Source organism: Raphanus sativus, chromosome 4, assembly GCF_000801105.2.
Source record: "Raphanus sativus cultivar WK10039 chromosome 4, ASM80110v3, whole genome shotgun sequence".
Lineage (NCBI taxonomy): Eukaryota > Viridiplantae > Streptophyta > Magnoliopsida > Brassicales > Brassicaceae > Raphanus > Raphanus sativus.
This window is the reverse complement of record NC_079514.1, coordinates 35,221,738-35,235,575: the sequence shown is the minus strand read 5'-3', so window position 1 is coordinate 35,235,575 and position 13,838 is coordinate 35,221,738. Positions and strand designations below refer to the sequence as shown.

The following is a 13,838-nucleotide window of genomic DNA, read 5'->3' as shown; positions in this document are numbered from 1 at the left end:
GAAATTGGTAAGAATTGTGTTACTCTATCCTGTTAAAAATAATTTTATTTAACAAAATAAATTCTCCAATATTTTTTTTAACTTTTCAACAATGTTGCAGGATTTACAACCGAAGATCAAAATTCTCAGGTCAATACAATCTGATCGAGAAAGTACTGATAATCAAGATAAATATATAGTAGAAAAAGACGAAGATGTCTAAGAAGAACACAAACGGCAAACAAAAATAGTAAATTAATATTTGATAGTAATTTTTTTTTCTTCTATAATTTTAAACATAAGAAAATTGTTAAATTTATGTTTGAAAGTACTTTTCCTTTCTCCAAATCTGAGACAAAAAAAATTTGCGAAATAATTATTTCAAATATTTTTTTGAATATTCAACTTTCTTATTTAAATAGTTAATATTCTTTTTAAAAATCATAAACAAAAAAAAAAGAAATACAATTATTCACATCTATATATGTGATTAAATTTTCTTATGTTGTGTCGATTCTCATACCTCGAGACCAAAGATAATAAGAGATAAAAGAAAAATATTAAAAGAGTTTTTCTGCATGTTCTTTTACATCTTCGCTTTAATTTTTTTCCCACATATTGAGGAATAAATTAGATATCCTGATTTTCAAATTAAACTAATTTTGATCTTTAAAAAATATATATAATTGACATGATGTGTTGTACATTAGTTATTGCCACATTTATATATAAGCTTTTGTATATGTTGTTGTATGTAAGTTAACGGGAGAAGTTAATGTGACTATTTGTTTATGTGTGGTTATGCTTATGTGCGTTTGTTTTTATCGACATATAAAATTGGTTATGCTATTGTAGGTCATGCTACTAAAAATTTTAAATAAAGGATAACGAATTTGTAATACAATGTTGTAGTTCATGCTACTAAAGAATTTAAATCAAAGAGAATTATTTTGGAATGGACAATATTATTAATAACTCGATCTATGTAATATGATTATTGAAGTAGAAATCATTACTGAAATTTATGTGGAAAAACATATTTTTATTCCTAGAATAAATTTCATACCAACATATGTAAGATGTCATTTCAAACTGAAATAACGTTAATTTTCTAATTCATTGTATTTCACTCTAATTCATATTATCGAGATTGAGTTATATTTAAATTTTCGGCTCTATATTTTTTATCTAGCCTTAAATACAAAGTTTATAATAATTGGTTATGCACTATAGTTACAGAAACTTATATACCAACCAAAATTTACATGGAAATAAATTTGTATTCCTTAAATAAGTTTTACACAATATATATAAATATGCTCGATTTATGATAGAAAATTTTCTAATTTTTATGTTTATCTTAAAATTGAAATATCAATCAAAACCCGTGCAACGCACGGGTCCATACCTAGTTATGTATAAAATTAATGAATTCATAGGAGAAAACAATTCTATATGTTCAAGGCTGCAAAAACATATGTACAAACCAGATATAAGAACATCTGAACATGTGTGACAACAAAATCCAAGAATGACATGAAGAATCCTAAATTAATTATTAATTTCCGATTTTTCAAAGTTCTCACCAAAAATTTCTTTAGTTTAATGCTTTTATATCCAAGTTTAATGCTCATTATGTGAACAACCAAGTCAATTTCTTATAGGGCTTATTTGTGAAATAATAAAAAAAAAATTCAGATTATGATTTTTAAAAACTTAGTTTTTGCTTATGAGTTAAATTTTTAATTTTTTCAAAAAAAATTCTAAATTTTGCTATATTATTATTTTTGAGAATTGGCTTATGAGTTAAATTTTTAATAACAGAAATTATTAAATAATAATTAAAGAGTCATATACATAATACAAAAATCATTGAGGAATTTTAACTTTATCTAAAATTTGATACCATTTTTAAAATTTATCTCAATGACAAAAAAAATTCATAAATAACTTAAAGTTATTACGAAAAGACAAAATTAACCATTTTAAATCATTTCTAGATGTTTAAAATCATTTAAACTCAACTTCACCCCCTAAATAAATATTAAACCATAAACAATAATCACTAAACAAATCAAATATTAAAGTATTTTTGATTGATTATATTTTGAAAAACTAATATTCAGCATAATGTATGTCAAGTAATTTCTCAAAAAATCATCATTGGTATCAAGATGTATTTTTGTTGTTGTAAATAGTTAACTTCTCAACAACTAAATTAATTTAATTGATACATTTTAAAATATTATTATTAATGTAATTTGTTTTTTTCATTTGATATTACATATTAGATTCTAGGCAAATTAGTAATATCATTCAGTTTTTCACAAACAATATTAATATCATTAAATAAAAGTAATTGTAATAGAAAATGAAAACAGTTATAGTTAGTTTTTTTTTTTTTTTTTTTTTGAAAAGGATTTTTCTATTGAAAATGCAGGAGAAAAGAAAGAGTTTTACAGAGTTTGGACTCAGTAGACCAAGTGGTCATAGATATCTAAAAGATACAAACTTGAATCAGTGAAAACAGTGGGATGAACATCAGGTAGAGAACCATAATTGAAGAAGAGAAGAGGAGAATTTGGGTCTGTCGATCCTTAGGCTAGAGATCCTGTTTTTTACCACCAGTTTGATTTTTGCAATAAGTCCCGGCGGAGAAGTTGATTGAGCATTGTGAAGTCGGTTATTCCTCTCTGTCCATAAGATATAAAGCGTTGCCTGCCAGCACAAAAGGAGCAAAGTCTTTTGGGTCTTGTTTGTTGAGTGGCACTTGAGTTGAGGTAGGATAGCTGCCCACTGCCTAGCCGAATTGAAGTTGCATCTCACCGCTATAGTTTTCCAAATTTCCCATGCCACGCTACATTCAAAGAAACAGTGGGCGATTGACTCATCTGCTACGTTGCAGAGTAAACAGCGGGAATCCGTTTGAAGTCCCCAACTTAGTAATCTGTCACGCGTGGGACATCTGTTCCTGACCATCAACCAAACCAAAAACATATGCTTTGGGATCCCTCCTGAGAACCACACCTCATTGTGCCAGGAGACCGTAGCGCCATGAGGACGAAGCATATTATAAATAGCACCCGTTTGGTATCTCAATTCCTTTTGGTTCCCAGGCCACCACTCAAGCTCATCAACAAACTCAGTAATGGTGATTGTTGAGAGATAAGAAATAACCTGTAATTGGCGGTCGCTGCGGGCGTTTGGCAGAATCCAATCTCCATTGTCCCACAGTTCTGCGAGTGTTGCTCTTGCGCTGATAGGGAATCGCAGTGAAGCAGTTGCACCGAGGTACTCTTTAAGGTTACCGTAAGGAGACCAGTTTGTAGTCCAAAAGTAGCAGGTTTCTCCATTATGCACCTGCTTCTTGATCCAGGGGTAGATGATACCTCTAGCTTCGAGCAGCTGATTCACCAACCAAGAATGTTTCTGTCTCGTGTTAATGACCCAAAACATTTCGAGATTCCCCTCTAGGATTTCCTCCTTAAACCACATAGACCAAATCGATTCCTTAACAAAGAAAAGCAACCAGATCATCTTAAGAGCACACGCCAAGTTCCATGCGTCCAAATTTCGCAGCCCAAGACCTCCCTCACCCTTTGAGTGGCAGCAGGATTCCCAAGCGACCTTTGCTGACGACGAAGTAGCGGTGATGTCGCCTTTCCATAAGAATTTTGCACATAAGGAATCTATCTCTCGAATAACACTCTTTGGCACAATGAAGGAGCTGGTCCAAAAGTTAGTGATTCCATTTATAACAGAGGTGACCAATTGGAGTCTCCCAGCGTAGGTGAGTTTCTTCACTGTCCAGGACCGCAGTTTCGTTTTGATCGATTGAAGTAGGGGCGCACATTGAGCTTGTGATATTTTCTTTGTGTGCAAAGGAACACCCAGGTACCTGATTGGGAGGACCCCAGAAGATAAGCCTGTATGATCCCTTATGCTCTGCACCTCACTGTCAGTCAAACCCGCCGCAAAGAGAGACGTTTTCTGAATACTTATCGCCAGTCCCGATCGTAACTCAAAATCTTTCAGCACACTCAAGATTGCTTGAACAGAAGAGAGAGAGCCATCCGAGAAAATTAGCAGATCATCAGCAAAAGAGAGATGGGTTAGTTTAGTTCTTTCACATCGAGGATGATAGTGGAACAAACCCGAAGCTGCAGCTCTATCTAGCGCCAGGGAGAGACAGTTCATCACCAGCACAAACAAGTAAGGAGAGAGAGGATCTCCCTGTCTGAGGCCCCTCTTGCCCTTGAAATACCCATAAGTAGAGCCATTAAAAGCGACAGAGAAAGACGGTGTACATACACAAGCCTGCAGCCATCGAATCAACGGTTCAGGGATGTTGTAGCTCCGCAAGCAGGCAAAAAGAAATTCCCATCTGACAGTATCGAATGCCTTTGCGATATCAACCTTGATCGTTATCCTCTTTTGTCCCCCTTTGCCATGATACCCCTGCACTATCTCCGAAGCCAACAAAGTATTCTCAATCAACAGTCTACCCTGGACGAAAGCTGTTTGGTTAGGCAAAATGAAACCCGGCAGTATCAGCTTGAGTCTCTTAACTAATAGTCTCGAGATGGTCTTGTAGGTAGTGTTGCAACAGGAGATAGGCCTATAATCCCCCATCGAAGTGGCTCCTGGCTTTTTCGGAATCAGTGTCAAAATGGTTGAGTTTGTAGAGCGCGGCATGAAACCCGAGATGAAGAACTGAGATATAGCCTGCAAGAACTCAGAACCCACAATTGACCATGCTTTTTTGAAGAAGGCAGAAGTGAACCCATCGGGACCCGGAGATTTGCTTGGATTCAACTTCTTCAAAACATTTGCAATTTCTGCAAAAGTCGGAGCAGTAGACATCAACTGACGGTGATGAGATGAGCATGAAAAGGAGTGTAATTGCTGCAGCCACTGATAAGACACCGATACCGCAGGCAAGGAGTTAGGCGCCAGGATAGCTTGAAAATGAGCGATGGCAGCCGAACTGATAAGGTCAGGGTCGGTGATCACCGTTCCATCCAAGAGTGTGATAGACCTGATAGAGTTTTGAGAAGCGCGAGACGCTGCTACACACTGGTAGAAAGGAGTGTTATGATCACCTAGCCTCAGCCAATTTACTCTTGATTTTTGGTGGAAGAAAGACTCCTCAATCCCCCCCGTAAGAAGCAGTATTTCTCCTGAAGAACTCTCTCTTCATTAAACAGAGCTGTTGATGGGCTAGCCATTACCTGTACCTGCACAATTTTTAGCAAACCATTAATCTCACTCACTCTTTTTTGAATATCAGAGAAATTTTCTTTATGAAGCGTTTTAAGAGGGCGTTTGATGGTTTTTAGTTTATAACCCAACGAAGAGAGATCCATTGCAGCGCTTCCTGCCTGCGTCCAAGCTACCTCAGTCGAAACAAGGAAATCGGGATGGCTAGTGAGGTGGTTAAAAAATTTGAACGGCTTAGTACCCGATGAGGGAAGGGGGCAGGCTAGGTTTACAATGCAGGGAGAGTGATCAGAGAAATCATGGGGTAGAAAAGTGGCTATGCTGTCAGGGAAGTTACTGATCCACTGTAAGTTAACCAAGGCTCGATCAAGCTTTTTAGTGACAGGGTTTTCAGGCCTTTTGTTTGTCCAAGTGCGAGAATTTCCCTGGAATCTCAGGTCCTCAACCCCCAAATCCAGGAAAAAGTCGCTCAGCTCCACCATATCGGCAGTGAGATGGTTCACCGAGGGGGAGGAATGCTCCGCATGATGAATTATCTGATTAAGATCCCCTCCAATTAGCCAACTCTGATCCTCAAGATAGTAAGTTTGTTGGATTTCAATCAACGAGTTCCAAAGATCAAGTCTCTCCTCTCTAAGGTTTGAAGCGTAGATAGCAGAGAAGAAGAAAGTTTGACCCGACTGTAGAGTAACCTTACAAGTGAGGGATTGGCGAGTCTGGTGGATTTCTTGGACAGTGACAGAAGGCTTCCATATGATGACTATCCTCCCATCTTCATCGGTGTTATGGTTTGAGATGTAGTTCCATCCGGGGCAAAAAATAGAGAGTAACTGATTCAAGTTTGGTTCCTTTATGCGAGTCTCCAAAAGGGCACCAATCAGTGGCTGTTGAGACGAAAGCCATTGAGCAAAAGGGTGGTGCTTCGTCGAGTCGTTTATACCTCGAACGTTCCAAAAAAATAGGTTTGTACACATCTAAAAACCTTTGGGAGTCACTCCCTGTGAGGGGAGAGAACCCATAGGAGGGGAGTCGGGAACCAAACTAGCAGGAGGGGAATGGGAAGAGGAGGAGGGGATGGGCGGGTCAAAAGGAAGAGATGGAGCAGGAGGACAAGAGTCTTGGGGGACAAGGGATGGAGGAGAAGTGGAGCTTTGGAGGGAGGACAAAGGAAGGTGGGGGGGGAGGGGAGGTTTAAGAGTTGATGAAAAGGAGAGAGGAGCAAAAGGGTTTGAAAGGCCAGGCTTTGGAGGGGGAAGGGAAGAATGTTTAAAAAACTGTTTTGACTTGCGCTTTGGAGACTCCCAATTTTCAGCGGTAAGAGGGGGAAATGAAAGGGGATCAAAAGATATATGGTAAGATGACTCAGAGTTTAACTCACGAGACACAGGGGGAGGGGTAGGGGGAGGTTTAATTGAGGATTTGGGCATAACAGTGGCAGCTAAGGCTAAGACAAAGTTTTGGGAGATCGGGGGAGAGGGTGGAGAAGGGGAGGGGATGAAGGGAGGGATGGAGCCAAGAGGGAAGGAGTAGTAGGTGGGGCAGAATGCAAAGAGGCAGGGGGCAAATTTTGATGAGGGAGGGGGAGGTGAGGATCGGGAGTCGAAGGGGAAGCTGAGGTAGAAGGAGAGGTGGGGTCTATTTCCATGTCCACAAGCGGCAGAGCAGGAGTATCCAGCGATTCAGGGTTAGGTTGAGGGGCCGTAGACAGAGTACTATCAGGTCCAATGACGGGAGCGGGCTCTTGCACTGTAACTACAACATCTTCCGGTTTATCCCCGGTTTCTTGAGCTTTGTTTTCTCTGTTTACAGGCAACCACTGTCTCTTGATCTTGAGACAGTCCTTTAGGATGTGCCCCAACTCTTTACAGTGGGAGCAAGTAGGAGGGAGCCAAGGGTATTCCACTTGAACCCTAAAGGTAGCACCACTCTGTCGAACTAGTTCAAGAACTGTGGGAAAAGGTTTTGTTGCGTCCGCTTCTACTTTCACATGAGCCACCGAGAGACTTGAAAGGTTTTTGGTCCAATCGTCCATTTCTTTTGGATCACCGAGAGCATCAGCTATCCACCCTAGGCCTTCATTAGTCATCAAATCAAATGGAACTCCTATAAGATGGGCCCAGATCGGGATTGCTTCGAGGGAAGAGGTGTCCGCTACCTCGCCATCTGACCACTGAGCAACATGGAACATAGCCGTATCGACATACCAAATTCGTTTCTTGAGGACCTTGTCTCTGATGTAATCGCTAGGAATGCGAACAAGAACAGACCTAGAAGATTGAAGCATGTGAATTTCCAATTTTGTGCCTTTACCCCACAAATAGTTGAGTACATTCTGAATAGTCTTGAACGCCGGGATTCTTCCAAAGAAACGTCCCACTACAAAATCCTTGTGCTGGAGAGCACCCCTCTGAAAAACTTCATCAGGAATCATGACTCTAGGTATACCTTCAGGAGATAGTGTAGGAGGAGACGAGGACATTCGTTTTAAAGACTTGTCAGTGGAGGCCTTTGCTTTATCAGCCCACGAGGAGGGTTTTGGAGGCGGGTGAGCAGGAGCCGGTGGAGGCGGGTGAGCAGGAGCCGGCGGAGCTGCAGGGAGAGGGTAGTCGGGAATAGGTAGGATAGCTGGAGAGGAACCAAGGATACTGGATTCCAATTGAGGAGGAGAGGGCTTAGGGTTTTGAACAGTAACCAAATTAGGGATTTGAACAGTGGATTTAGGGGTAATAAGGTAAGAAGCAAGGAGATCAGTAATTGATACACCAGTTTGAGAGGGAGGGAGAGAGCGGGCACCCAGCACCGGCGAGTTTGCACGGAGGGGAAGCGCAGTAGGAAAGGGAGAGGGAGGGAGAGAGGGTACAGAGGATGGAGAAGGGAGGGTGAGGGAAGGGGTTAAGGAGTCGGGAGGGTCAGGGGGGAAGGGAGGAGGTCGGGTGAGAGGTCCGATTGAGGACGGAGGGCGCGAGCCGGAAGCGAGCATGGAGAATCAGCAATTCGCCGTCAAAGTCGCCTGAGAGAAAAAGAGAAAAAAAGCAAAAAAGAAAACCAAAAAAGTGTGTTATTTCTAATAAAATACGGATTTTTATCGTTAGTTATTGGGATATAAAACTAATAAAATACGGATTTTTATTTTTTGAATAGAAATGTGTTCTTTCTAAAACTAGTTTCGGTAAATTTTAGGGAATCAATATCTGAGAACTTTTTTAAGATGATAAAACGGTTTTATACAGTATTTATTTAACTAACTGGTGAAATAATAGTTTTCCGTGTTTTATTTCGCCGGCTACCTTCAGAATTTTATAACGAACAATAAGAAAAAAATGCACAAGAACGAAAGGAAAAAAAACTGCACCAAGGGGAACCAAGAATGACGTTTCATTATACAATATAAAAGAACCTTTAACGTTACATCGAATTGTTGAAACTTTCATCCACAATACAACGGCAGAACTCTCCCCTCCCAACTCTCAAGTATACAACAACAATACACATCAAATGAAAAATTTCCGATTTTTCCCTCCGTAAATCCTTTTGTATACTAAAATAAAAAATAAATAGAAAGTATAACAACAATTTGAAAAAATTAAAAAGTCCAATTCCAGATCTTGATCCTAAGATCAACCTTACACTTGGACTTATCAGTAGAAGCCATCGAAACGGCTTTACCTTTGGGCAAGCTCCCTCTAATCCCACCGCACGAAACCCTAATCCCAACCCTCTTGCTTCTCAATTTCCCCGTTCTTATCTCCACCTTCGTGTCCATCACTATCCTCAGATCCAACACCCCGTTCCTCCGCTTCAAATCCGATTTCAACCCCAATCCGTCCCCGAAATCGAGCTCGCGAGACTCCGACGACGCCACGGGGACTCCTCTGAACGAGGTCAGGTTCTTCTCCCCGCTCGAGAAGGCAGGGATCGTGCCGTTGCCGAGGAAGATCTTATCGGGATCGGTGAGGGCGGAGAGCAGGAAGGGATCGTAAGCGAAGAGGAAGTTGGAGTTGGGGTTTTTGGTGATGAGAGTTAGGTTGAAGAGGGAGGAGAGGTGCGCGGCGGAGGAATCGGGGGACGCGGTGAGGTTGAAGCGGTGGATTCGGAGGGAGGCGACGGCGAAGGAGGGGGGGCGGGGCTGGTAGATGAGGTAGAGTGCGATTGCGAGGAGGGAGGCGAGGAGGATGGAGATGAGGAGGATTAGGATCGACCAGAAGCAGCAGCAGCAGCAGATCCGGCGGTTGCTTGGCCGCTGCCACCGTCTTCGTTGTCGTTGTTGGTTGGGGTGGTTGTCGGAGTAGAGCTGTTGACGGATGGGCTGCTGACGTGGCGGGAGAGGAATGGGTTTGGAGTTTGTTGTTGTTGTTGAGCCATTGGGGATCGGAGGAGGAGGAGCGGTGGTGGCAGGGAGGGATGATGGCTTTGAAGATGGGAAATGGTTATCGTTTGGTGCCATGTGTTTCTATGTTTTGCTCAGTTGCTCATTTTGTTAGTTTTATTCTCTCTCTCTTTTTTTTTTTCCTTTTAAATTTCTGGTGACGGTTAGATCTGGAAGATGATGTAATCTAGATCCAGCGATATATTACAATATTTGATTTTTTTTTTAGTATTATACTCTACTAATTTGTTTTCTAGACCAAAAATAACAAAAATATCAAATAGCATTTTAGAACCTTGTCTAAAACAATTACTACGTGATTATCCCATATTCTTATTATGTATAGATATAAATGTTTATAAAATATATAAATTGTAATAAAAGAAGGAGACTAAATCTGAATGATCTACTTATTTTGGAAAAATATTGAATTATGTTTGTTCTTCTCAGTTGAACTTGTATAATTTAGTTTGATTTATTTTCTTGGATTTATGAAATATTTTCATAAAGTTATGTATACTAATAAGCTATTTGTTAATTTGGGAAATAAATAAGAAAGTGTTATTAATTCAAAGTTGCAAAAGTGAACATAAATGATAATCTTTAAAAAATTAATGCACATATATATATTGAGAAAAATTAAATCATAAAAATTTGTTAGTATATCGTTTTCAGCTGTTCATTAAGTTTAAATCTTTAGTAATTTATATGTATAAATATTAAAAAGAAGAATACTAATCTAAATCCTTTGTCGCTTACCTCTGTTTTTAGTTTTTAGTATAAGAATTTGGATGGCTTCAGTCACCCATTATTTGGGTATGTCAAGTTGCATATATTCGCCTAAAATAAAAATAATTATTTTAGATAAAAATACAAACATTTTATAAAAACATGATGTTAGATAATCAGTTTATACAAATACTATTCATAGTAAATTATCTTTTTGAGTCAACAATATCAGTGATCGAGTTTGAGCTGGTCCGGCCGGATCTGTTCTGCACGAGAAAAAAAAAATCACTGCTTTTTGTCTCTTTGACAAAAAAAATCTGCCCCAAATTTCTAATCCGAAAGATACGATAGATACTGAAGTCTGAAAAACTGCTTCACAGAAAGTGGAAAAAAACTAGTTCGGCGACATCCTTGAAATCCAAAATATTATATTATCTTTTGAAAACAAATATCTTATTTTTTGTTTTGAAATTATACTATTATATATGTATATCAAAACTAAAGATGTTTTCTTTTTATTTATATTGTTTATTGAAATTATAAAGAAAAGAACATTTAATTTCGTTTTAGCCATTTTCAAAAAAAAAACATTTAATTTCGTTTTGCTATAAAACATATATAATTTATAGACAATTTTATTATTATTTATGTGATTTTAGGAAACTATAATTATAGTAAAGTAAAAGAAAATGATGATCATGAAAAACCACCATAGATCATTCACGCACCACTACTCGTGAATAATCTTTCCGAACTAATAATCTACAAAAGACTTTCGCTTAGCTTCTTATTTTAGAAGAATTTTATGTTAGACTTTTTCGATGTGAAATACATATCGAATGAATGAGAAACGCCTTATTTAAAGAGGAGATAAGAGATTCACATGTTGTAATAGACGTTGCATGTTAGCAAAAATCTTGCGAAAATTTTGGGAGTGGAACGTTAAGAACTTCCTTGCAAGATTTCCTCTTTTTTTACTCATTCTGATCTTTGATCCAAAAACAAAAAAAAAAATAATTGGTCTAAAACATATTCGGCCTATATACTCTGAAGCTCCAAAATCTTCGAACCCACGCCCGAACCAAGTCCGCAGCGGGTGTGGGGAGCCCATCTCTCTGCCAATACACACAGTGTCTTGGTCACTTAAACTCAATACTGTTTGTGTATGTACACTAGTTGGAAAGTTCTCCAACTTCCATTGTAATATTACTAAATATCTCATAGGCCCATTGGGATATCCAGTTATTTAGTCCAATAGTTCTTACTGGCCAGGTTAGAGATTTAGAAGGGGGACTTGAAACCACTAAGCAGAGAAAGCAAAGAGAATTTGGAGCAAGCTACTTTGACTGAGGGGAAAGAATTGTTGGATGCAGTGGGCTATGGAAGAACTTAGTAAAAAATCTTAGAGATGGAAGTGAAGTTAAAATCGAGAGAGGTATGATTTGAAATAGTCCCAAGGAAAATGTAATTGTAATTTGTCACATTAACCTTAATACTTTTGTGTAATTTATTCTTTTATGTATATACATCCTTAAATAAAGCAATTATTGTCTTTTTTGTTCTGTTGCACAGAAAGTAATATTGATATCAAACTGTTTAATAAGGATGGGGTTTAGAGTTTAGAGAGGGCGGTTCTTGTAACATTTAGAAGTCTCCCTCTCTATTTTCATAATGTTTTTTTAAACTAGAGAATAGACTGAAAACTAATTGCCTGAGAGACGTTAAGAGTTGGGACTAAAAAATGTCAAATAGTTTAATTAATAAAACAGAAGTCTGACTATCTGATGAATGGATTACAGTCGCATAATATAAAGAGATAATAATAGGTGGTGTAGTCTCAGTCTCAAACAAGATGATAGGTGGTGTAGTCTCTCTCAATCTCAAACAAGATGCTGAGCCAAAGAAAGGATCTTGAGCTGTTTCTTGAGGCGCATCTCGTGCGGGACAGGACCAAACACTCGGGTACCAAGCGGTTGGTTAAAACCACCCTTATAGTTTTGCTTTTTTTCCTTACCCTTTTCATCTGTCTTTTTCTCCTTAATCCCCAAAATAACGACGGCGTTGTCATCAAACCTTACTTGGCTTCCATCGACACGCCCTTTCTGCATCGCAGCACGCACAACCACACCGTACACGACGCTCCCTTTCTTCACTTTGCCTTTCTGTATGGCGTCTTTCCCTTTCTTTACATCAACTTTTGTTGCAGACTCTTTCACTGAACAAATGACGATATCGCCAAGTCTTGCTCCTTTCTTTCCCCTTAGAGATTGAATGCACATCACCTCCTTTGCACCCGAGTTATCCACGACTTTGAGTCTTGTTCCCATTTGAATGAACGTCCTTTGTTGCTGCTGCTGCCAAATTGGAAATCAAATCATCAGGGGACGCACATTTAATGGGGTTTTTTTCTCTCATTATGCAAAATTATATTGACCTGAGAAAGGATGCTTCCACTGGATGAACTCACAAGACCAGAGAAAGCATTGGTAAGACCTCCAAGCAACGAACGTCCTGTTCATATTGTGGACCCATACAAATATATTCAGCAAAAATTTCCACTCTTCGTGATAAATTCTCAAACATGAGTCTACATTTCGTGATAAATTCTCAAAAATGGGATTTTTGAAACCGACAAACAACACATGTTCCAAAAGATCGGATTTTTTTATAATGTGCCGACCAAACTCAGAAGATCTAATGGTATAAAGTGTAGATTTTGTTTTTCTTGGAAGAAGTCAACTTTACGAAAAAAATAATAATATAAAAACTAATATCGAATTAGCGAGTTGGTCGATAAAAAATGGCGTAAGAGATGAATACGATTTTTTTTTTACCTTTGGTAAGTCTGGAAGCTAAAGCTGCCGCCATTTCTGCAACAAGAGAGAGAGGTTTCGATCTAAATGATTTCTGAGAGTGTGTACTACTACACAATTGTGCTCTACTACTGCAAAGAGCCCCGTAATATTAGGGTTCTCGTGACAACAACGATCACAGGTAGGCTTGTGCGTCATTGTGAAAGTGTCGTAGTGATTTATTGGGCTTGCCTAGAAATTATGTGGGCTTTGCTCGTCCAGGTTTGAATCCTGGCCCTCGGGTTGTTTCCATTTTAATTTCCTCTTTACTCTTTTTTTTTTTTTTTTTTTTACGGCCCTCCTTACTCTAGTTTTTTTTTTTTTTTGTAAACTGGTTTTCATTAGAATAGATAAACCGAAAAGATTACAGGCTCAATTAAAGGCAGTGTTTTGATGGCAAATGCCCAAGTTAGAGAGAAAAAAACGCTAAAGCCCAAAAAAAGGAATCTTAGTTAGAACTGGCCCGAATTTTGAAACGATCTATAAAGGCTCAGGGAGAATGTGAAGAACGGTTGGTAGGAGTTGAGAAGTCGATAGATATTGAAAGCAGTAATAACTTTGGGGAGATCGCGATCTAAGCGGTGGAGAACCATTGCTGCATCATCGCCGATGATAGTGATGGATTACGGTCTCGAAAACTCTGTATCTTGTTTCTTATCTGGTGATCAATTGCAGAGTAGATCACAGTCACC

The 13,838-nt window shown here is 38.7% G+C and overlaps 3 protein-coding genes across 5 annotated transcripts; all 3 read right to left on the bottom strand.

Annotated features, from left to right (window-relative positions):
* Window positions 1–2,520: 2,520 nt before the first annotated feature.
* LOC130511327 (uncharacterized) lies at window positions 2,521–6,626 on the bottom strand. The gene is made up of 4 exons (XM_057008256.1): window positions 6,182–6,626; window positions 5,376–6,139; window positions 5,211–5,216; window positions 2,521–5,055 (listed from the first exon to the last, which is right to left on the bottom strand). The coding sequence occupies exons 1-4, from the start codon at window positions 6,624–6,626 to the stop codon at window positions 2,521–2,523; spliced, it is 3,750 nt and encodes a 1,249-aa protein (XP_056864236.1).
* A 2,156-nt stretch (window positions 6,627–8,782) lies between these two features.
* On the bottom strand, window positions 8,783–9,643 carry LOC108832865 (NDR1/HIN1-like protein 6). Its single transcript, XM_018606319.2, has one exon. The coding sequence runs from the start codon at window positions 9,641–9,643 to the stop codon at window positions 8,783–8,785; it is 861 nt and encodes a 286-aa protein (XP_018461821.2).
* Window positions 9,644–12,020: 2,377 nt separating this feature from the next.
* On the bottom strand, window positions 12,021–13,295 carry LOC108851565 (50S ribosomal protein HLL, mitochondrial). 3 transcript variants are annotated; one of them, XM_018625014.2, is made up of 3 exons: window positions 13,129–13,295; window positions 12,729–12,805; window positions 12,021–12,648 (listed from the first exon to the last, which is right to left on the bottom strand). In XM_018625014.2, the coding sequence occupies exons 1-3, from the start codon at window positions 13,160–13,162 to the stop codon at window positions 12,175–12,177; spliced, it is 585 nt and encodes a 194-aa protein (XP_018480516.1). In that variant the 5' UTR covers window positions 13,163–13,295; the 3' UTR covers window positions 12,021–12,174. The 3 variants fall into 3 exon arrangements, with proteins under 3 accessions (XP_018480516.1, XP_018480517.1, XP_018480519.1); XM_018625015.2 differs by having other exon boundaries at window positions 12,021–12,645; XM_018625017.2 differs by having other exon boundaries at window positions 12,021–12,642.
* Window positions 13,296–13,838: the final 543 nt, after the last annotated feature.

Bases quoted from the DNA above. Each gene is read 5' to 3' on its own strand.
- LOC130511327 (XM_057008256.1), bottom strand. From the start codon at position 6,626: ATGCCCAAATCCTCAATTAAACCTCCCCCTACCCCTCCCCCTGTGTCT. The intron at 6,140-6,181 runs GTTTTTAGATGT...GGAACGTTCGAG, and splicing joins ACAGGGAGTGACTCCCAAAG to GTATAAACGACTCGACGAAG.
- LOC108832865 (XM_018606319.2), bottom strand. From the start codon at position 9,643: ATGGCACCAAACGATAACCATTTCCCATCTTCAAAGCCATCATCCCTC.
- LOC108851565 (XM_018625014.2), bottom strand. From the start codon at position 13,162: ATGGCGGCAGCTTTAGCTTCCAGACTTACCAAAG. The intron at 12,806-13,128 runs GTAAAAAAAAAA...CAATATGAACAG, and splicing joins AGCTTCCAGACTTACCAAAG to GACGTTCGTTGCTTGGAGGT. The intron at 12,649-12,728 runs GTCAATATAATT...CCAATTTGGCAG, and splicing joins GTGGAAGCATCCTTTCTCAG to CAGCAGCAACAAAGGACGTT.